This window comes from Halichoerus grypus, chromosome 2 (assembly GCF_964656455.1).
Source record: "Halichoerus grypus chromosome 2, mHalGry1.hap1.1, whole genome shotgun sequence".
NCBI lineage: Eukaryota > Metazoa > Chordata > Mammalia > Carnivora > Phocidae > Halichoerus > Halichoerus grypus.
Genome location: NC_135713.1, coordinates 83,968,501 through 83,993,198, shown reverse-complemented (window position 1 = coordinate 83,993,198; position 24,698 = coordinate 83,968,501). Strand labels below are relative to the sequence as shown.

General features: G+C 38.6%; 2 protein-coding genes across 4 annotated transcripts in view; one reads left to right on the top strand and one right to left on the bottom strand.

The window, feature by feature from the left end:
• Positions 1 to 24,698, top strand: part of POLR3G (RNA polymerase III subunit G) — a 97,041-nt gene that overhangs the window by 41,735 nt on the left and 30,608 nt on the right. For 2 of the 3 annotated variants that reach the window (XM_036070781.2, XM_036070777.2), the window contains exons 2-4: positions 10,323 to 10,424; positions 21,524 to 21,673; positions 24,172 to 24,301. In XM_036070781.2, coding sequence (XP_035926674.1) covers positions 21,557 to 21,673; positions 24,172 to 24,301 — 247 coding nt within the window. In that variant the 5' untranslated portion in view covers positions 10,323 to 10,424; positions 21,524 to 21,556. Of the gene's footprint in view, positions 1 to 10,322; positions 10,425 to 13,320; positions 13,469 to 21,523; positions 21,674 to 24,171; positions 24,302 to 24,698 lie in introns of those variants that run through there. The other variant, XM_036070773.2, reaches the window with a different exon arrangement.
• On the bottom strand, positions 238 to 13,209 carry MBLAC2 (metallo-beta-lactamase domain containing 2). Its single transcript, XM_036070772.2, has 2 exons — positions 12,283 to 13,209; positions 238 to 3,541 (listed from the first exon to the last, which is right to left on the bottom strand). The coding sequence occupies exons 1-2, from the start codon at positions 12,734 to 12,736 to the stop codon at positions 3,156 to 3,158; spliced, it is 840 nt and encodes a 279-aa protein (XP_035926665.1). The 5' UTR covers positions 12,737 to 13,209; the 3' UTR covers positions 238 to 3,155.

The window sequence follows — 24,698 nt, the reverse complement described above, 5'->3', positions numbered from 1 at the left end:
ATCAACAATTGGGATACATACTGAATAGTTCATTTTTCACCCACTGATTTAAAATGCCATATTTATTAACTACTAAAAGTTTATATGGGCATTTTCAGTTTCTGGATTCCCTATTCTTGCCCACAGATTTGGTATCTTACTTATTACACATTTTTAAAACTGCACTTCACTAAGAAATATACTGCTAAGAAATTAAATGGGAATTTGCTAATATTAGAAAAAAATACCAACTAGAGATTGAAATAAAATGTTCACTTTAATATTTATCACACAATTGTTTACTTACACTTATCTGAAAATTATAAGAAGATAATTTGTGCATGTCACAATCATTACTACTCATATAAGAACTACACATAATCATTTATTCAACTATATCAGGATAACACACAAGGTTTTTGTTTGTTTTAGACTTCTTAGTTAAAAGGAAACACCAAATAAGGAAAATGAATTTCCAAAGATTAAGATATTAACAATACAAATAAAAATTATTTCTAAATGTCTTACATTTTGACGATATTGAATAATACTTACATACTCTTAGTTCCAAAAACCATAAATTATAACACGGGTCACTGTCAGGGTGAAAATATATTTTTTTAAAGCTTCTTTTAAAATATGCTATTATTATGCTTAACATCACTTGATTTATTCTTGGCACATGTGGCATCTGGGAAAGTAAAAATACATTTTGCCAATTTTATGTTATTGTGCAGGTACAAGAGAAAGAGCACAGTTTGGGAGGCAGACAGACCTGTGTTCAATTACCAGCTTTGTTCAAAGTTATGTTGTGTGAGGCTGGTCAATTACTTCTTGGCACTGGGGCCAGGATTAAACTAAATAATGCATATTTTAAAATGCATAGCATGGGCACTAAATGAATGATAGGTCCTTTCCCCAATTTATTCACACTGAAACAAAAGCAAAATATCACAGTCTTATGTTTTTGTACAACTTGAAAAACTGGAAAAAAAATTTGGGAATTTAAAAAAATTAACATGTTTTGAAAAATTATACTTTTAAGAAATAAAGAAAGCCTTCATCAGGTTTAAATATTTCTCAATAAAACTTAGTGCCTACTATACCCTGATTTTTTTTTTTAAGTCCTAAAGTATGATAAAATGGTCAATGGTTAAGGACTTTTGGTTTTGTTTTTTTTCTTTTTTGTGCTACTGATATAAAAATAATGGCTATATTTAAGGCTCATTAAGTGATTGTAGTTGCCCTGAACCAAATCTAAATTCTTGATGTTGTACTATCAATTGAAACAGACCAACTGCCTTGAATGAGATTTATTTGGTGGCAGGTGGCAGTATAGCTTGTCTGTCATTGAGGATGATTCTTATATACACAATCACAAACCCACCTTTCTCATGCTAAATACTTGGTGTTTGGAAGATCTAAGATTCCTGAAAATTAAATTTAAATTGTCACAAGGAATAGCCTACTTTAGACAGCAATGCTTCCATCGCTATTCTTGGATCTTTTGTCCCCTATCCTGACCACCTAACAAATCGTCTTTCCGATCTGACTGAAAAACCCCTCCTTCAGGAATCTTTTCCTAACCAAACTCCACATCCCTCCACTTATGTCCCTGATACTATTGTGTAATTTGTATTAGCTTCAACCTGCATATATTATTATTCATGTTTTGCCTTCTACTTCCAGCTAAGATGTAGTCTCTTTGACTTTTTAAGCTTCCACAGTGTTTAGCACAATACTGTGCATGTATATATGTATGGGACTGTGTGTATCCATGTGGTATGTGTGGGTGTGCATGTGTTGAATGAATAAAAGACTAAAGAACCTGGGTGGGTGGAGGGTGGGAACATTTCACAATTTTTCAGAAATCAAAGTTGCTAAACCTTCTTAATACTAAAAAAATCTGGTTTCCAAAGCTATCTCAGTTTGGTTTTGGACATGTCAATAATAAAAAGGCAGTGAAAAAACTGTTTAAAAAACCTTTATGAAATATTCCAAAAGGCTTTTTAATAAATTATAAAGAGCACCAAACCAAAATGTTTTACTAAATAGTGGGCAAACCTTTCCTATAACTTTATAAATGTAGACTTTTTTTCATTCAAGACAAAGAATACTGAACAGGAATAGGTGTTGTGAATCAGGATAAAAAAAGGCAATTCACTCTAAGTCAATATCTAATGCATATTTTGCAATTAATCCGAAAAGCCTTCTGTGGTACATACGTATGTTATGGTAAGTAAAAGAATGATTTCTATCAGGATTCATAGATCTCTATAGTTGTTCTGATACTATAAAATATGACACATACTGAAGCTGCTATTTAACAAGAAAAGTTTTGTTTATAATAGCTGTTAATATTAAAATAGGATATAATAAAAAATTATTTTCAATGTGTATATTTTCAAATTTGCCTGACAGTGTCCTTTTGAGAAATCTGACAATTTGTAATTAGATTACAGACATTTGAATTTCACTTTTATGATTGAAAATATTACACGCACATAACAGACAATGCTATTAGTAGCTTTTTACTGAAGCACTCTGCAAGTTATATTTAAAGCTTTGCAATAAACAAAATTCATTGTACTCTTTGTAAGTAAAATTACACAACATATAATGTACGCTATAATTACATTAAGAATAAATAAATGAAGCATAAAAATTCTGTGCCATAACAATGGACTGTTTTAGCTGTCATTTTAAATGTTAATTTATATGTTTGTATTGACTACTAATGTATTTTAAACTCAAGAACCTTTACCTTTAAATAAAATACTAAAAATATCAAGTTTGGAGTATAAACATAAAACTTTATGCCTCTTTTTCTAGGTCATCTAGGAAATAAAATAAGACAAATGGGAGGCAGGGACAGTTCTTTCTGTTACTGCAAAATGCCTCCTTGCTTTCGCATATAGTTCTATGTCATTTCTGGATGTTACAAGGTGACAAATATTATAAGATGACAGCTTGGCAAATTATAAGCTTATTTTATTGATTTCTTATTTGGAAGAAAGAAAAAATTTAAACAAAGAACCTCCTTTTTTGGCTTATTCTCAATCTTTTTTTCTCTAATAAAGCACTTCTTGAAATGCTCACTATTAATCACTTTAAACAACACAAAATGAATTGGATTAATTTATAGAACTAGTCACAATAGGTTATCAGTATAGATACTAGGGTGAGGTCCTAGAATTTGTTACACGTAAGGCTAAACTTGCAAGAGATCGCATGGCAAAAGTGGAAACTTTGTGACATATCCCAGCTTTTGAAATATAGTTAGAAGCCAATCGAAAAAGCCTTTCAGCACCAAAGGTATTGAAGTGCCCAGGAAGCACCTTCTCTACCAGACCTCTGTCCACTAATTCTATCAGACGTTCACAGGTTCCAACATAGTCACTTATCCTGCTGTATGGGAGCCAGTCAATCAGTGATCCATCATACACGACATCTCCACTGAAGAGAATCTTCCGGTCTTTGTCATGTAAGCAAATACTGCCCCTGGAGTGACCAGGCATGTGCATAACAGTGAGCTGTCTGTCACCAAGGTTGATCACATCCCCTACAAATGGAAACAGAGCTTACAGATAAACATGTTGTATACTTGACTTCAATCATTTAAAGAATAAAAGAACATTAGTTGGTTTTAAAGAGGTCTGGAAGGATGACACTTCTTTCAATTTTATTTCAAAAACACAATGCTTCTTAATGATGAATTAAAAATAAGTTGCCTGTATTTCATTTCTATTGTTTGCTTGACCAGTGTTTGTCAAAGTGAGTTATGTGGAACACTATTTCTGTAGGTTGTTGTGATACATAAAAGAAAAGGAAGATTCTGTAGTCAAATAGTATTGGAAACCCTTTCTTCAAAGAAAATGAAGCACCTTTGTTCTACAGGGCTTCTGAGAGCTTTTTACTATGCTAATCTAGTGTAAATATACACAAGGGAGATATGGTTGTACCATTTCTCAAACTTATTTGACCACAAAACTTTTATATTTCAGTACATCCATGGTACGATGACACAATTCATGAATGCTGCTCTTTGAGGTATGAGTGCAAAATTGCTGTTTCACTGGATTTAAATCAGTACTAACTTAATCATCATAATTTAAAAGTCCCATATTGTTATCTTTAGTGAAAACACACACAGAGAAAAAAATTAAAGACATAGAGTTAAAAAGTTAATAGGGGAATTAAAACAGTGTAATAATCATAATTTGTTAAACCTAAAAGACAATGAAAGCAGAAAAGAGGGATAAATAAGAAATAGACATAGAAACAAATAACAAAATGGCAGACCTAAATTCAACTACATCAATAATTACATTAAATGTTAATGGGATAAACATTCTAATCAAAGGCAGAGATTGTCAAAATAGATTTAAAAAGCAAGGTACAGGGATGCCTGGGTGGCTCAGTTGGTTAAGCGTCTGAATTCAGCTCAGATCATGATCTCAGGATCCTGGGATCGAGCCCTGTGTCAGGCTCCCTGCTCAGTGGGGAGTCTGATGCTCCATCTCCCTCCCCCTTTCCTCCCCCAACTCATGCACGCGTGCTCTCTCTCTCAAATAACCTCTTTAAAAATAATAATAATAATAAAAAGCAAGATATATATGCAGTCTATCAGAGAGGAACTGTAAGGTCAAAGACAAAAAGAGGTTGAAAAAGTTATACCATATAGAGATTAATAAGAGAACTAGAGTGGCTATATTAATAGTAGACAAAATAAGGACTATTGGTGAAGGGAAAAGAGGTACATTTTATTAGGATATACATTAAGTCAACACACTAAAAAATTATAAATGTGCTTGTACCTAAAAAAGAGACTAAAAATTCATGAAGTAAAAACTGACAGAACTGAAATAAGAATAAACAGTTCAGGGGCGCCTGGTTGGCACAGTTGGTTAAGCGCTGGACTCTTGATATCGGCTCAGGTCATGATCTCAGGGTCGTGGGATTGAGCCCCATGACAGGCTCCATCCTCAGCGTGGAGTCTGCTTAAGACTCTCTTTCCGTCTCCCTCTGCCCCTCCCCCGTGCTCATTCATGCTTTCTCTCAAATAAATATTTTTTAAAAAAGAATAAACAGTTAAACAATTATGCTTAGAGATTTAAATATTCCTCCCTGAATAATTCGTAAAACAAGTAGATAGAAAATCAGTAAGAATACAGAAGATGTGAACAATACTATCAACCAGTTTGACCTAAGTGACATATATAATATGCTTTATCTTAAAACAGCATACATTCTTTTTAATTGCACTTGGAATATTCATCAGGCTATACATAAAGCAAGTCTCAGTAAATGTGAAAGGAATAAAATCATAAAAATATGTTCCTTGACTACAACATAATTAAATTAGAAATTAATAACAAAAATAAATATGGGAAATATCCAAATATACACAGAGTAAGCATCACAGTTCTACATAACTTATGGATCAAAGATGAAATCACAAAGGAGACTAGAAAATCTCTTGAACTGAATGAAAATAAAAATAAAATATACCAAAATCTATGGGATGCAGCTCATGCAGTGCTTAGAAAAAAATTTATTGCTTTAAATGCTTATTTATAAAGGGTTAACTGTTTAAAACCCAAGTTTCTAACCAAAGTTTTGATCTTAAGAAGTTAGGAAAAGGAGCAAATCAAATATAAGTAAGTGTTAAGGAATAAATAATAAAGGCCAGCACAGGAATAAATAAGAAACAAATATCATTAGGAAAAAAATCAAAGAAACCAATAGTTGGTTCATTGAAAAGAGCAACAAAATTGATATGCCACTGGCTAGACAAAGAAAAAAGTTAGAGAAAACACAAATTGCAAAAATCAGGAATGAAAGAAGGGATATCACTACAGACCCTAAGGAAATTAAAAGGAGTATAAGGGAATATTATGAATAACTTTAAGTAAACAAATTTGACAACTTAGTTGAAAAAGACAAATTCTTAGGAAGAGACAAATTACCTAAAGTGATTGAAGAAGAAATAGAAAATCTAAATAGACCTATATCAAGCAAAGAAATTGGTTAATAATTTAAATCTCCCCACAAAGAAAAGTCCAGGCTCAAAGATGGCTTCATTGGTCAATTCTGTCAGTCACTCAAGATAGGGAAAGAATCTAGACTTTCAGAATATAGATGAGGAGGGAAAGCTTTCAAATTCAATTGTAGACAAAGACAATGTAAAAAAAAGAAAACTACAAACCAATATTCCTAATGATAGTTGTCTCAAAATCATTATCAAAATATTGGCAAATTAAATACAGCAATTTATAAATAGGATAATGACCAAATGAGGTTTATCCCAGAAATGGAAATTCAGAATATATAAAGAATACTCACAACTCAATAATAAGAAAACAAAAATAAAAATTTTTAGAAAGGAGGAGAGATTTTAATAGAACCTTTAACAAAGAAGATATCTGAATAGCAAATAAGTACCTGAAAATATGCTCAACATCATTAGTTATTAGGGAGATGCAAATAAAACCACAATGAAATACCACTACACACTCATGAGAATGGCTAAAATAAAAAGAGATGGACAAAAACAAGTGTTGGCAAAGATGTGGAGAAACTGGAACTCCTATTGCATGTAGGAGTGTAAAGCGGTATAACTACTTTGGAAAACAGGCACTTTCTTAAAAAATTAACATCTACTTACCATAAGATCCAGGGATTCCATTCCTAGGTATCTACCAAGGATAGTCATAAGGGGCCAGACTCCTTTACAAGATAATTGTTCCAGATTTAAAGTGCCTCTGGGGATCACAAACCCCATTTATGTCATTTATGTATGGTTGGCAGGTAAGGTAAAGAAATTATAGCTAGGTTGGTGTAATAATGGAGCTGTCAGAGACTGATGTTTTCATAAGTGTATAGAAAGGAGGGGAGGGAAGTTGAATCAAAAAAAAATCTGTGGATAATTGCCAATGCAGGGATAGAATCTTATAGATCATTGGTTATATCCAAGTGATATTCAAAATATTTAGCAACAGATAAGTCAAAAGTGCCCACCTATCAAATAGATATCAACTGTAAGCAGTTGATAAGGCCATATGGCTAAATATCATTAGGTCTGCCATTACCCTGTGGCTTTATATGTGCCTCCCATATGCTTATAATGCTCACATATATAATTTCATCAAAACTTCTCTTACAAGAATCAGAATTGCCTATGAAATGTATCCATATATAAAAATATCATATATATAAATATATAATCACACACACACTTACCCACAATATCCTTCCAAGCCATCACCCTGACCCAGTTGTCATCAGATTCCAGCCATACTAAACTTCTCTTGGCTTCTAAATATCCTTTCCCATCTTGGTATACCCCATTTTTTAATTTCATTTTTAATTAAAGAAATATATGTATATATTTCAAATAAAATATTCCAAAAGGGCTTAAAATGTACGAAAAAGTTATTTTCCCCATTCTGACTCTATCTCCAATCCTGCTCCCAAGAATCAACCATTTTTTAACAATTTTTCTTCTGGTAGCTGCCTCTACTAGATATACACATCTCTAAATAATTTTTATATTTCATTTCTTGATTTACAAATTAGATATACTGTACTGATTTCATTCATGTATTACCATTTCTTGGTTTTTAAATTTTAGATGATACTGGTCGACTTTCACGATGAAATATAAGAATTTTTAGCTCTCTTTACACTTCATTCTTCTCCTACTGGCACTACACATGTATATATTTCTCATCCTCTCATCCTCCAAAAGATTAATGATTTAACTGCTCCAGTGTGGAGCTCCTTACACCTGGCATAATGTCATTGTTGGAGTACCGTCTTTGCCATCATCCTGATGCTTCCTTTCAACTTTTTCTTGTATCTCATGTTTCCTGTATTCCATGTCTTCTTCTTGCTTTACTTCCTTATTTTGAAGGGAGTTAACAGGATAAAATTGCATCTTAGTAAGTTTCTAAGTAACAGCATGTGGGAAATATCTTTTTGAGAACTTCACTGTTAGTGAAATGGATGTAGAATTCTAAATTGGAAGTGAATTGTATTCAAATAAGACATAGTTCTTCTTTTCTGGCTCCAAAGCCATTATGATCTGTATAGATGACTTTTTAAAAAAGATTTATTTATTTATTTGAGACGGGGGTGGGGGGGAATGGCAGAGAGAAAAAGGGAGAGAGAATCCACAAGCAGACTCCCCACTGAGCTCGGAGCCCTACCTAGAGCTGATCCCAGGACCCTGAGATCATGACCTGAGCTGAAACCAAGAGTCAGACGCTTGACTAACAGAGCCACCCAGGTGCCCCTGTATAGATGACTTTTTAATTTAAATTTCTGGAAGCTTGATTCTAATATTCTGAAATTTTACAATAATGTGCCTTTGGTTGGGTGGGTTTTTATTCATGCTAGGAACTCTGTGGGCTCTCTCAGTCTAAAACTTTACATCCCTTAATTATGGGATATTTTCATGAATTATCTCTATTATGCTTTCTTTTCCTCCACTTTCTCTATTCTATCTGTGCTTCTTTTATTCCAGCGTTGAATTTTCCAAACTGGTTCTATTGGTTCTCTCCTAGTTTTCATTTTGCCTATCTGCTCTTTCTTTTAAGTTTTTCAACTTTATCTTCCAGTTCTACTAAGAAACTTCTACCATTTTAGGGGCGCCTGGGTGGCTCAGTCAGTTAAGTGACTATTTTAGCTCAGGTCATCTTCTAAGGGTGATGGGGTCAAGCCCCATGTTGAACCCCACATTGACCGCCATATGGGGCAGGCATGTGTCTGCTTCTCTCTCTCTCTTTCCCTCACCCTCTGCCCCTCCCCCTGTTGCACATGCACTCTCTCTCTCTGAAATAAATCTTTAAAAAAAAAACTTCTGCCATTTTAAATTCCAAGACTCGTGTGTGTGTGTGTGTGTGTGCACACGCGTGCGCATATACTGTTCTGTTGCTTATTTTTAAAGCATCCTATTGTCTCTTGGATATCTTGAATACAATAGCTTCTGTCATCCCCTGATACTATTAATGATAATCTTCAACCCTCAAATTGCCTTATGTTATTTGTTTTAGTATTTGATCTCATGTTAGATGATTTTCTCAGATTTTTCATAATGCTTGGTTGCCCGTTTAAGAATGGGGGGTGAAAAGGCTGCTTGAAGCACATGCATAGGACTAGTGACCAAGGCTTCACTGTGGAGAGATCAAGCGAAAGATTGATTAGAGATCAGCATCTTAGTCTTTCCTCCAGGGCTGGATGCATTTCCCAGGTAAGATTCTTCCAATTTGCTACTTGGCGGGTAAAGACCTGGGTCTATCCTTCTTGGAAACTTGTAGGGAACATACACTCTATCTCTCTCTCTCTCTCTCTCACACATACACACACTTCTATTTTCCATACTGAATCCTGAGCTCAATAGTACTTAGCATCTTTCAATCAAGAAACTCCTCTGCTTTACCCACCCCCAGAGGACACACTAACCAGATGGGCATTCCAGAGTTTCAATAACCTCTTAAATGGCTTTCAACCAATTCTACTTATTTTAGTATTCTTTCCTTTGCCGCCACTAAGGTACCAGCTACTGCTAATTCCTGAGCCTTTTAAGGTTCCTGCAGTGCAGACTGGATTGGCTCTTGATTTCCCATTGCTGCCAGAAGATAAAACTGCTGACTCAGTTATGACATTTACTCTGCAGCATCTGAAACAGTTCAATATGGATTTACAGTTAAACAGACAAACCACGGTCCCTTTATAGTAGTCTTAGTCAGGTTTGGGATGGACTCAAGTTAGATGTGTTTTTCAACCTGCTACCTTTCTGGGTTCTATTTTTTGTTTTTAACCTCCCCAAATGATTTAAGTCTACCTGTCATAACTGTGATTATTTTGGTGACTCTAGGCAAATTGTTTAAACATATATAACAGGGGACAAAATGCCTGCACTTCATATCATTTGAATATTGTGAAAAACAAAGAGATGTATGCCCCATCAAGAAGGTACTATATTAACCTAAGGTTTATCTATCTTTTTATAGGAGGATACTATGTTACTATTAGTAGGGGGAGTTGTTTTTCCATCTAAGATGATACACTGGATGATGATCTCTCCTTGTCCCTCATTTACAAGTCAGCTTTTGGGTTAGTTATACCGTGCCCAGATTTATGCTTCCTCATGACAAGTGATCATCAGTTCACTAAATGAAATGTAATAAACTAATGACTTCAGTCTCCTTATGCTCTAACTAAAACAACGACCTCATGCTGTTTGGATATGTGCTGTTCGTGTGTGTGTGTGTGTGTGTGTGTGTGTGTGTGTAACTGTGTATGAATTTTTCATATAAGTATTTTGTATCTCCTTCCAGGCATCTGGATTATGATAACAGCAAGTTAGCAGGCCACACCATTCAGAAGAGAAAGGAAATTAATATTCCTGAGAAAAGAGGAAATTAGATACTACTTGAGAGGTGAGGCATTCTGCTCCTAATGAAAAATACCTTTTGATTTAACACCCTATTCTCAGTTTTAAGTGTTTGGTAAATATTAAGCTTTTTTTCCCACACTTTCAAAGGCTTACAGGCCCCCTGCAGTTCCAAAATGCTGTAATGTTACTACAATCAACTGAGATTTAGGAAACCTGGATTCTAGTCCTAGCTCTTTTCCAAACAGGATATGTGACCTCAGGCATGATATTCAGGCCTGCTTGGACTCTTCACCTATAAAACAGTAATTCTTATCATTTTTTCACCATTGATTTCCTATTGCTGGCACAGGAGCAGAAGTAAATAAATCAGAAGTAATTTATTCATTCAGACAAATTAATACATTTTAAATACTAATGTAAACATTTTTTGGTCTCAGTGCTACAATTAATTTACTCTGAACACCCATCAACTGCATGGAAATCCTACCTCTAAAAAGTATCAATTTTACCAAGAAATACAAGAAATACTGTAAATGTACTTTTCTTTCATTTCAAATTGTCAAATAATGACTCCCACCTAACCAGTCTTTCTTTTAATCTTTAGATTTAAAATTTTAATGAAAAGACTTTTTCAGTGGGGTGTGAGGTACAGAATCTTGCTTTCTATTTTTTTTCTATTTCAAGTGATCAAGATCTCATCTGTATGATAAACGGATTATTGTGAAATATTTCATTATTTGTCATATTAGTCAGTCATAAAGTAGCCTTATTGTGCAACAGGATATTTCTACCTCTTGGAGTAACGTTTTAATAAATAAAATTGGGAATTGAAATGGTTTCAAGATAAAAATATGAGAAGGGGGTTTCATATCCTACTCAGAATTACCATAATATATTTCTGGGGTAGGATTTATGATCTGCATGCTTTGATCTATTTTGTCTTGGTTCAAATCCTAGCTTTTGTCATTATCTTGCTTTGTGGTCAGCCACCTCACTTCAAACGTGTTGTGAAGATAAAATGAAATCAACAAAAGTATTCTAAAAAAGAAAAGGAAATTAATATACAAATATTGCTATTGTGGCTAATTAGCTCAATTATTTAAGTGCCTGCTGGGGTTGCGAGGGCTATTTTATTTTATTCCATTAGTTTCTCTCTGATCCCCATCCTGTCTTTTACAAAGGCACAGGCCCAAGGCTATCCATGCATTAGTCCACGTACTTCACCATCACCGGAAATAACCTCCTTATTAATTTTTTTCAGGCCTTGCTTTAAGCCAGACCGTATATTGTCATAATGTAAGACTCACATACTCTACTTTTTATGTTCGCCATCAAGCTTTTCTCTAATGAGGCTACATCAAGAACAGAAACCAATATGGAGATTAGGAGGCACGAGCAGATTGGAACCACTGCTCTCTAATGGCTTTCTAAACCTACAGGTGGGAACTGCTCATACCCAGCAGTGACCACTGACATAGCGGATGAAGTCAGCCGGCCTCAAAAGCACAGAGCATGTCATGAACTCTCTGTGAGGAGTCATTCCTTAAAAGTCTTTTCGCTAGAAAAGCGTCTGGAAATCAGACAGGTGTTCGGGAAAAGAATGGGGAATCCCTAGTCACAAGCCTCTGTAGTGTTACTACTGTATCTTACACAGGAAACTGACTAGGAGGTGGGGCCGGCTTTAATTCCAGTACTTGGCGTTGCCACACGGTGCCAGAACTGGCCTTGGCTCCGATCGAGTGGGCTTCTACTCGGGGAAGGGAGAAACAGTAGTGGTGTTTTTGCGATGTGACAAAACAGGCCAGCTTATAGCCACGCACGTCTGCAACATGCATCCCTCGAACAGTTTTTCCCAATCCCCTCCCTTAATGACAGAGCGCGTGCCCGTGAGGGCCCATTACCATCCTGCAGGATGAGGGTGGGCTGTACCGCCTGCACTCGGAACTGCCTGGCCCTCCAGCCGGGGCTGGGCGCCCGCACCACCTCGCTGTCAGACAGCCAGGTCACGGTCTCAAAGTTGTCCCCGCGAGCCAGTGCCTCGGCCTCGGCATGATGCACGGCCACCCGGTCGAACTGGTAGAGGCCTCCGGAGTGGTCGAAGTGCACGTGGGTGGCCACGGCCAGCAGTGGCCGGCACGCCGCGTCCTCTTTGGCCCCGTGATCCTGCAAGAGACCGGAGGAGTACAGATACTCTGGGAGGCTGCGCAGCCCCAGGCCGGTATCTATCACCACATCTTGCTCGGAACCGCGCACCAGCCATATGTTGGCGCGGTTGCCCGACTCATAGAAGCGTTCCTGAATCCAGAAGATGCCGTCGCCCAGGGACTTGTGGGCGTACCACTCGAGCGCGGACATGCTGGGCAGAGGTGCGGTCGAGCGGAGTGGGTGTAGGCGTGTGTGCCTTCGGCAGGCAGTCCAGACGCTAGGCGCTGCGGCGGTGTGGAGCGGTCAGCCCGCAGCCAGGGAGGAGGCGCAGAGCGAGGAGAGGGCGGGGGATCCGGGAGACGCGAGGGCGGGGGGGAGAACTAGGAGGAAGGACGCGCCGAGACGCGGCCTGGAGAGTCTGTCCGCATCCTCCAGCCAAGTCCGCAAAGAGCAGAGGTTGCTCTGCCCGCACTTAGGCGCTGGAGTAGTCGCAGCTTCAGTAGCTGCAGCACAAGGGGGCGTTAACGCAGGGGCACCGCAGCACACTGGAGACCCAGAAGGAGACACTTTCTTCACCCCGGGGATCTGACTGCAGAGGCAAGAAGCAAGGCAGGGGAGGTGCCGGGTCCTCCCACCCACTGCGCGCTGGGAAGCGCACTTCCAGCCGGCGCGGAAAGAGTCAGGCCAAGCCGGATGGAGGAGTACGGCGCCTGCCAAGGGCTAAAAAGCTCTTGGCCCAGCGGGCGGGGCCTAGCTAGGGAGTGGGTGGGGCTAACTGGTTGGGATCGGAACAAGGCTCTGGGGCCGCGTGGAGGGCGGAGCGCGCTTCTCCAGAGGTGGAACGTGTATCCGAGCGCCCGCGTCTTCTGTCTTGCACCCCTTCCTTGCCGGCCGGCACTTCGGCTGCACAGTTTTACCCAAGCCTCGAGTCTTAGTGAGCAGGTAACAGAGGGAGCACCTGAGGGGCTGGGAGGAGATGGAGAGGGTAGAGAGAAGTTAAAGGGGCACATGGAGAAGGTGGGGGAAGTCAGGGGTGGCGGTTCACTAAAGCGCTTCTGGAATGAGGGGCGTTGGGAGATAGCTTTACCTTTTCTTCTCCTAAACCCTTCAAAATCTTTGGAAAACCGTCCCTTCCAGATTTTACCTAGTCTCCACTTCCTGGGACTGTTTGCAGTGAGTTAGAAGGGGATTTATGCTCCCTAACTGATGGTAGATTTTCAAATCTGGTGACTATATGATTGGCTCAGGCACGAGTCATTGCCGCAGACTTGCTGCTTAAGGACCGACTATTCAGTATGTTTTCCTAACTCTTGGCACTTTACCCTGTATCGTGGGGGAGAGGATTTTTCTGATCTTCTGAAAAATGAAATTCTGTATTCTTTCCCCTACGCTCCTTTTTTTTTTTTTTTTTTTTTTTTGGTTAGTTTGCTCTTGGAAAAGAGCAAAGAAAGTTGATAGAAAGGCTCAACTAAGTAAAGGTGGAGGCAATCACACCTTGTGAGAACAAGAAACGTGGATAGTGCCTGGGTGTGGCCCAGCCAGCCACATAAATCACCCCTACTATTAACACCAGGTCCCTGTTCCCACGTAGCACCTCCCAGCTATTGAAACATCGTTAGGCTTCAAAAATTCCTTTGAGAACTTGACTAACCTCCCTACTCAGCCAGGAAAAATTATAAAGATACCCATGAGATATATCCCATATTAAAGCAATATTATCCCAATGTAAAGCAATATGGGATATATACCACAGTGGAAGTAAAAACTAGGTGTTGTAAGGATACAAATGGAAAGGATTGTTGAACAGTGGTATATGAGGACTTAAAAGACCACTGTTTGTTAGGAGAGCATGGGAAGTACAGAGCTTTCTGTAGTTTGGGTATTTTTCCTGTAGGCAGAGGGAAACTACTGTAGGAGAAATGGAGGGATATCCTTACTAGGCGGTGAGCTCAGCAATAATTCACCCAGTGTTTATTGGACTTTTGCTAGGTTCGGATTAGTGGCAGAGCATGAAAATGTGAATAAGTCTTCAAGGAGGCCTTCATAATTACAGATCCTTCTGCTTGCATCACACTTTCCCCTGGATGTCTGTCCTTTCTTAGTTGGCCTTTCCATTTCCTGTGCTAGACTATGAGCTCCATGAGAGCAGAAGCTTTGTTTTGTTCTCTACTATATTCCCAGTACGGAGAAGTGGTCTGACACAGAGGGTGCTTAATAAATACTTGATGAATGGATAATTGAAGAGCTTACTGGAAACACAGACAAGAACTGACAATTACAGCATGATTTTTAAAAGGGTAAGAAAAGCAGTGTAGTACTTGGGAAACAGAGAAGGGAGAGACCTACCTCCATGTTGGGTGGAGAAAAAGTATCATTTACACAGCATCTTAAATGATGCTGGGGCTTGCTCAGGTAGATGTGGGAGGAGGGCACTCCAGGCAGAAGGAATGCTACATGCAAGAGTTGGTGTAGTAGAGTTGAGAGTGGCTAGAGTATGGCATGCAGGGGGCAAGAGGCAGAAAGTTAGACTCAAAGCTTTGTTAGTTAAGGAGAGTGACACGTCAAGGTTTATGTTCTAGAAAGAAGACTGGAGAAGACTGGAAGGTGAATTGAAAGGGGGATTCCGGCATTTTCTGGGAATTTATTTTTTCTGTGTTAGAGATCCAGGTGAGAAATCGTAAAGGCCTGAACAAAGGCAGAGGTGAAGGGAGGTCAACATGTAAGAGAGGATAAAGCTAACATTCTTCTATTGATGAGGGGATTGAGGGAGATGGAGAAGAGGTCAGTATGCCTATCGGGTTCTGATTGGGGCAATTTAGGTGTCATTCGTCAGGAAAGATACTGTGACCTGGCTTTCAGTGTCTCTCCCCAGCTTCCATGCCTGCTTACATCTGTTTGTACATTTATTCACCTAGCTAATATGTGCAAGGGACAGTGTGAGATGTGGATGACAATACATTTGGGCCACAACATAACTCATAAAATGTTAGTGCTACGAGGAATTTTAGAGATTAGCTCAGCCTCTGCTGCAAGGTTGTCTTTATAATTGATTAGAATGGGTTTTGCATTTCAACTCTTGGATGCTTGGACTACACCCATCAAACTATCTCAGAACAGTTCTGAATTGGAATTTTCAGGAGTCATTCCAAAATGGAAGATGATGCTTCTGATTTTACACTTTTAAATTCAGTCAGTTTCGCCATTACTAATTCACTTCTTTGTAAAGATTAAAGACATCTGTGGGATTAAAGAAGTCTTCAACTAGCCTGGAAGTATGTTTCAGATAGCATAATGTAGATCAATGGACAATGGAAAGGTACCTGAGGCTCTAACCCAGTTCTGTCTTTGTTAGGAATTAACTGTGTGTCTTTAGGCAATCAGCTAGCTAACCTCTCAGGGCTTCGCTTTCCTCTTTTACAAAATGTGTAGTTTAATCTGAAGCAGTGGTTCTTAATTTGGGCTACACATTGTAATCTCTAGGAAGGCTTTAAAAAGTCCTAAGGCCTATCCCATCTCCAGAAATTGTGATTTCGTTGTTCTGGGGGGAAGCTTGAGTTTTGTTTTGTTCTGTTTGTTTTTAAATTCTGATGATTCCAGTGTATATCCAGGTCTCCCAACTTTAAAGTTCTGGAAGTTTAAAAACAGCAACAACAATGTTAATGGTAGGCTGACTGATTTGGGTAGATTTGCTCATGAAATCATATGACAGAAAGAAAGAGAGAAAGAAAGAAAGAAGGAGCTTAACATTAATTGTGGAACTGTTGCTGTATAGAGAGCACCATGCTAGACAGTGAGGGATGTAAAATCTCTACTGTTACTACAGCCGAAGAAATAAACAGGAAACATAAGTGAAACTTCTTCCCTTTGGAAAAGGCCCATTTCCTAAAAAGGGCATTGTCTCTATTTCTTCCAGAATTAAAGAGCAGGAACATGTAACGCCTTAATTTTTATTTTTTTATTTTTATTTTTTTTAAAGATTTTATTTATTTGCGAGAGAGAGAATGAGAGACAGAGAGCATGAGAGGGAGGAGGGTCAGAGGGAGAAGCAGACTCCCTGCTGAGCAGGGAGCCCGATGTGGGACTCGATCCCGGGACTCCAGGATCATGACCTGAGCCGAAGGCAGTCGCTTAACCAACTGAGCCACCCAGGCGCCCTGTAACGCCTTAATTTTTAAAAATGTTTATTTTAACAGGAGGCTCTCCCTAAGAGCAAGGTGGGGTGATATGACTGTTGTGGATTTTGAGGGACTTAAACTGGATCTTCAGGTGAAAGGGGACCCAGTCAGGCAGGGGAAGGAGGGAGTAGATTACAGTGGAGAGAATGGTAAACAAGACATGATGATAGAAGGAGTCAGAAGCATAGGTGCAGCCATCTTAAAAGGGCCCTGAACACTTGGGTAGGGAGTTTGGATTTAATTCTGTAGCCAAGAGGGAAATGAGAAGAGTAGCATAATCAGAACTATGCCTTAGGATGAATTATGTAGAAGAATAAAATAAATGGGAAGAACAAGGGATACCACAAAAGTTGCAGTCAGTCCAAAGTGAGGTAAAAAGGGGCTACACGGGATTATGGTAGAGGAGATGAAAAGGAAGGGATGTTTTGAAGGAAGAATTAGCTGATTGATTTGATAGGAAGGGTGGAACAGAGTGAGTAATCAATACTGATATCCTTCACATCATCAAATGTCGGTGACTGGGAAAATAATGTACCATGGATAGAAATAGAGACGTAATACCTGAAAGGCAAGCTAGTTGGTGTAGGGGGAAGATGATCTCAGTATTTTAAGTTTAAAGTGCTTTCCAAATATTCTTTTGATAGTGAGAACATGGGCTGAAACTCAAGACAAAAGTCAGTGCTGTAGATAATAGTATGGGACAGGTCATCTAACACTGAATACGGATGTGTTTTCTGAAGACCAAGACCAAAAAGAGCAGAAGGCCAAAGATTGGACCTTAAGGAAATCCATACTTAGGAAGTTTAAGAAGAGAAGTAGACAAAAAAAAAGTCAGTAGGGTAGAAACGCCTGGAGGGCTTTTTGTTGTTTGTTGTTTTTGTTGTTGTTGTTGTTTTTAAGTAGGTTCCACACCCAGCATGGAGCCCATCACTGGGCTTGAACTCACGACCCTGAGATCAAGAACTGTGCTGAGATCAAGAGTCAGATGCTTAACCGACTGAGCCACCCAGGCGCCCCAAAACCTGGAGTTTTAATAAAGCCTAGGAAAGAGAGAGTTCCAAAAGGGAGGAGGCAACAGTGAGCTGTGTGCTTTGGAAGGCCAAGAGCATGACAAAAGGCCAGTGGATTTTACCACTGGGGACCACTGGGTCCTTCGCACTTCAGCATGTTTGTGAGTGTAGTGCCCATCACAAGTGAGGTAAAAGCCGAACCCCTTACCACAGCTCACACAGGTTTCCACAAAACCTGGCCTCCACCCGCCTCTCCTTGCTCCTCACTCCTCACCAACAACATGGCTTTCTTGTTCCTCAGACACTCCCAGCATGTGACTTCTTCCTCTGCACTTGCTCTCCTTCTCTCTGTAGCCATCTCTGCCTTGTCCCGCCCTCGTGTGGCTCACAGGCCTTCTCCAGCATGCTGCTCAGATTTATCTTCCACAGAAAGCCCTTCCTTGTGTGAAAAGCCACTACCATACCCCTTTGTTATTCTCTATCCCCTTACCATGATTTCTTTTTCTTCAGAACTGTATTGATGATTTCCTAGGGCTGCTATCACATTTTACCACAAATTGGGCAGCTTACAACAACAGAAATTTATTCTCTCACAGTTCTGGAGGCCCGAAGTCTGAAATCAAGGTGTGGGCAGGGTTTGTTCTTTCTGGAGGCTCTAAGGAAAAATTTGCTCCCTGCCTCTCCTAGCTTTAGTGCATCCTGGCACTGTCTGCCATTCCTGGCTTTTAACTGCAGCATTCCAATCTCTGCCTTCATCTTCACATGGTGTTTTCCCTCTGTGTGTGTCTCTCTTCTCGAATTTCCCTCTTAGAAGGACACCTGTCATTGGAAGAGGGCTTACCCTGATCCACTGTGACCTCATCTTAATGTGATTGCATCTGCAAAGACTTTATTTCCAATTAAGGAAGGTCACATTCACAGGTACTGGGGATTAGGAGTTCCAGCATATTTAGTGGTGGGGGGGGTATAATTCAACCCACAACAAGAATACATACATTATGTTACACACTTATTTGTTTACATGTTTGTGTTCTTTCAGCTGCTGAAATACAAGCTCTTAGGACAGGGACAAGGTTTTATTCAAAGCTTTCTGGGTCCTGCCACAGTGCCTGGAATGCTCAATATTGGTTGAATGAATGACTCAGTGAAATTGGTCTATATGAAGTAGAGGAAGATTTGGATAACGAGAAAATGGGGGATGTTGGTTTAAAAAAAGCCTGTCAGGGGCGCCTGGGTGGCTCAGTCGTTAAGTGGCTGCCTTCGGCTTAGGTCATGATCTAAGGGTCCTGGGATTGAGCCCCGCATCGGGCTCTCTGCTCCATGGGAAGCCTGCTTCTCCCACTCCCCCTGCTTGTGTTCCGTCTCTCACTGTCTCTCTCTCTCTCTGTCAAATAAATAAATAAAATCTTAAAAAAAAAAAAAAAAAAAAGCCTGTCATTCAAGAAGTTTGGGAGGGTGAAAAAAGAACAAGGGAGTGGTTGACTCAAAGAATTCCAAAGATTGAGGCTTAGGCCTCACTTGTGAGCCATGTTCCCTATGAGACAGTTACTGGAGTCCAAGAAATACTTCTCAGCTCTGCAAGAGAAGAAAATGAATTTGTCAATTTCTCTAGGTATGGGACTACTGACTCATAATAGCCAAACTAAAAAGAGATGAATCTGTAGACCAGAATGCCATGTAATCATTAAGGGTGGCTCAAGAGCTAGGATTGATTTTTCTGCCAAGGGCAGTATATTCACTAATGATATCAATTTATACACCCAGAGGTGCTTGGTAAATATGGAAGTTTAGAGGCAGCAGAGTTTGATATTTCTCAAGGGATATTCCATCAAGCAATGGTAGCTGATATACTCTCTTTTTAGGGTGAGTTTTCCCAACTGTTTCTTAGAGCCCACCTCCAAAGATTCTGGTGTAGGTTTGAATACTTGAGGATCACATGAGATTCGGTATATTTAACAAGATTTCCAGGTAATTCTCATGATCAGGCATTTTGGGAAATGTTACCTGGAATGTTCTTAATTTTATTTAGTAGCAAATCCCAGATTAGAATTAAGTCCAGTGGTCTCAACCATGCCTACTGGGCTCCCACAATTCATTTCTTAGGGTGTAGGCATGTCTTTCTGCTCAGCAGTTTTCATACTTGGGAAACTTGCTTTGTGTGCAAGCGTATGCTTGAGTGACTCAGCAAATGAAACACAGCCATTTGGATATTATCCCTCTCTTTTATGGTGGACAGATGGAATGAGCTTGATTATTAAAATAAGTACCTTTCCTATATAACATGTGCTTCATTGTAACTAAATAGTGAATGAGGGGAATTGATTCCTGATAGAATTCCAATTAGTAGATATAGAAAGAATAGAATTACAGTCCATAATGGAATAATGAATCTAGACTACAATCATCAATGGCTGCTAAAATCATTAGGTAGAAACTGATGGGGAAGTTTATACTAGATGAAACAGACTGATAGCACCTGACCCACTGACCAGAGAACATCACCGAGAGAGACTTCATGTGCATCCTCATGTGATGCAGTAGGAAAAACAGAGCATCTCTTTTAAGTGTTCTTGCAAAAACTTTAACTCAAATTTGAGTACACCTCTACTTAGAAAATACAGGGACTAGAGGAATGCATTAAACCACATTCTCATGGATTCAGTTCCTCAGGTTTAGAAATGGGAGAATGTACAGCCTTGCTACTTTCAAACTGTGGACTGCACACCGGCTGCATTGATATCCCCATAGAGCTTATTAGAAATGCAGATTCTCGGCCAAATGAAAGACTCTGCATTTTAACAAGATTCCTAGGTAATTCTCATGTGCCTTAAATTTGGAGAAGCGTTGTCCAGGAAATGACCTCATGTTTTCAAACAAATAACGGTAAGGAAAGAAAGAAAGGGGAACTGTTGAGTGGTATGGGAGGATATATCACTGCTTTGTTAGGCTTGCAGAATTGAAGGATACACCGTATTATCAATGGGAAAAGAGATTTAGAGGATGTGTGTTAAATCATCACGGCAGTCAAATGCAGACTTGTAATGAAAGAGCCTTGGTGTAGGGATCCCTGTTAATATTCTGCCAGCAGTTCTCACACTATAGTATAATCATGTTTCAGACAATTCAGAAATTCAGTGCAGAACTTGAGTAGGTGACATCACTGTTGTCCCCAAAGTTGAAAAGAGGACAGGTTTATCGTACCTTTAACTATTTCAGATGTTTTTCTCTGAACTTAAACAATTTTGTTTTTGCTTGGACATACTTCAGAGTCTTACTGAGCCCATTCCCATTTCTAAAAGGACATTGGATTAGATCTCAAGGATTCTTTCCAACACTCAAATTCTAGGATAAATAATTCATTTAAAAATCTCAAGTGTATTTGACTAATGATATTGTACGTGACTAATGATAGTCTTCAAGTTGAATGAAAAAGCAAGGCAGCCTGTCTTCCTCAGCCAGACCTTTCCTTGTCCACACTTTTCACAAATGTCCGAGATCTTGAGGCCAAATCACAGAGGGGTGGAGAGAAGTGCGTCAGCTGGCTGTGCAGTGGTCCGGGTGGCATCTTAGAGGAGACCCAGCCAGGGTCAGCTGTTCACCCAGGGCCGAGATGAGATAGTTGAGGCCATCCTCTTGTCACCCCCAGGCATGACTAGGTGTGAGGGGTCCAGAAATCAATCTATCATGTGGTTCTTTCTTTACAAGTTGGACTTTCCAGAAGTATTTTAAATTGGCCATGCTACTTAACGGGCAGAGTTTTATATTTTGCTTTAAAATTATGTTGGTTTCCTTTTTTACATGATGTCTTTCAGAATTTGCCTACTTTTCTGGTATAACTAATTCTGATGGCTGGGAGTAAAGGACGCGGACGTGCAGCTTACACCTTTAATATTGAAGCAGTTGGATTTGGCAGAGGTGAAAAGTTACCTGATGTAGTATTGAAACCCCCTCCACTATTTCCTGTAAGTACAGTAAAAGTGGATTTCTCACGGTTTGTTTTTTCATGTTTCAAAGAAGATTAAAGTTCTATATAGGACTGAATAGAGGATATCATTATAAAATCTTAAATGTAAGAAAGTAAAAGAGGGTGTGCTTCACTGCTGTGTGCTTCCCTGAACCTCTTTCTGATTTTTAACACTGCTTTCCTAAAACACAGAAAAAACTGTAGTCACCTTTCCTTGAATATACTCAGTACTATGTGAACTAAGAAAGAATTTTTTTTCAATTCCTGCATCTTCTGTTGTGTTTTTGATGTATTCCAACATCAAAATAATATTTTTGAAAGTCAGGTCAGATTTTACAGTGGTCCCCAATGGTCCTCACTCTACCAGACTTTCACTTAATGATTTTCCTCTCATCTTGTATCTATAGGATTTGATTTTTCTCACTAGTATACCATTTGGTCTTTTAGTCCCTACTCAACTTTTTTTTTTTTTTTGCTTATTTCTCTATTTTTAAAAAAGTCAATTTGAATTTTGTTGTTGTTTCTCAACATCTAAGTGTTCCTACTACATTTAGTGTTGCTTTTAAATTTAATGAGTATGCTGTAAACTCAATTGGCATAATATTTAATGCTTTCACTTTACATTTAGTTTAAAATCTAAGCTTACATTTCCAGGTGTGTATGTGCTACGATATAAAAAAATGAAAAAATCGTAAATAACCACATACCCCTCAATCTAGGAATCTTTCCTCTATTTCAAAAGGGAAAAGTCCCTTGTCAAAAGATTTATGTAAGTAGAGGACCCTGAACAAATGTATCTAGGGATCTAGGTGTCTTCCACAGGGAGTCTCTACTTTTTGCTCTTGGTATTTTGCCTTTTTGATATTTAGTAAATAGCCTGAAACAACAATACACGTCTCATGTATAGGCATAATGTCACTTTATACATTGATTTCTTTTAAAACAAGCTCTTCTCCATGTGTGAGGATACTTCTAAACACTGGGAATATTAGGACATGTTGTTTTATACTTGGAATAAAATTGTAATTCCTTACTGCTGGCAAACTGGCTCCATTTGATAGGGCCTTGCTGATGTCTGTCTAACTTTTCCTGTCACTGACCTTCTCTCTCCTTAGCCGTCATGGCCTCCTTGTTCTCGCAGACGTATTCCTGTGTTGGTTTCCCTGGCTGGAGCCGTCTGTTTTCAAGTCTTTCCATGATGGCTTCCTAATTTTATCCAGAGCCTGCTCAAATGTGACTTCCTTAGAGGTCACGTGTGCTCACCCTTGTCTAGACCAATACCTCCAGCCTCCATGTACTCTGTCCGTCACTCTTTCCTCTACCCAGCTTCGTTTTCATGCCACTTATCACTACCTGAAATTGTGTATTTCCTCGTTGTTTACTTACATCTTGTGTTTTTCTCCCCTAGAATGTAAGTTCCATAAGGGCAGGAAGTTTGATTAGTTCATCACGGTGTCTCTTGTTGTCTAACCATGTCTGGCTTATAGAAAGCACTTAATAAATAGTTGTAGAATGAATGAACAAATTCAGAGTGAAATTTTGAAAATGTACCCTATACTTTGCTCTGATACTAGAAACGTCTTTTTTTTAAGAAATGTCTTTACTACATAACCTGAGGTCCCACTTTTTAATAAATACATATATTTTATGAATATATATACATAATATACATATGTGTGCATGTGTGTAGTTCGTTAAAATTGAAGACGTCAAGAGGCACCTGAGTGGCTCAGTTGGTTGGGCATTCAGCTCTTCATTTCGGCTCAGGTCATGATCTCAGGCTCTTGGGATCAAGCGCTGGGTCAGGCTCAGCACTGAGTGTGGAGCCTGCTTGGGATTCTCTCTCCTTTTCCCTCTGTGCCCCACCCCCCACCACACACACATGCACATGCACACTCTCTCCCTGTCTAAAAAAAAAAAAAAAATTGAAGATGCAGGTTCAAACTCCTGCTTTGTCATTTACATGTCGTGTGAGCTTATAGATTGTTCACTTGTCAGTTTATTTACTGTCAAAGGGAAAATATTGATGATAGTTTAAATGGGATCATGGATGTTGAATATTGAGGACATCTGGGTCAGAGTAACCACTTGCTAAATAATAGCTGCTACTTCTATTCTTTTTTTTTTTTTAAGCTACTGCTCCCACTAATACCACCACTACTAACTGAGGTTAATAAGAAACCAAAGCAGTTGCTCTCATTCTGGTGCTTTGAGTTCTAAACTATGTAATCACGGTCAACAGACTATGTAACAAAATAATTGTTGGTGTGGTCAGTAGGAAAATTAAGCATCTTTCTTTCCTACCTCTAAAATAAGAGCAAAGTAGGAAATGGGCTAAAAGGTTAAATAGATTACAAAAGCTCAACATCTTTTCAGTTGATTGTAAAACTTAGTATCTATAAAATGTAGTTTTTCAATAAAACTGACATTTTCCAGATTATAGACAAAAGGGATATTTAAAAACTTAACTTATTAAAAAAATTGTCTCTTAAAAAGGATACAGATTATAAACCAGTGCCACTGAAAGCAGGAGAGGGTGAAGATTATATGCTGGCCTTGAAACAGGAGTTGAGAGAAACTATGAAAAGAATGCCTTATTACATAGAAACACCTGAAGAAAAACAAGGTGGGTAGTGGAATCTTTGATTATGTGGCTGAATGTATACAGATGAAACAGTGTTTCTATATAAGATATATAGTCATTTAATGCACTTAATGATTGCTTGATTTAGTTCAATCAGAAATTATCCACTACCTTGAAAAAGCATACTTAATGTTGATTTAACAGAAAAATGTATTTTAAACTTTTTGATATTTTATTTCTAAAATTACCTTTCAAGAGAAGTTTTATGTGTTTGGTGAAAATTATGAAAAACAGAAAAATATTAAAAAATAAAAGTCACCTATAATGCTTACGTCTAGAGATCTATTAATATTTTATTGCATATTCTGGATTTTTTTCTTTTATATGTGTATTCTTTTTATAAAATTGGATTCATAGTCTTTGTATCTTCCTTTTTTAC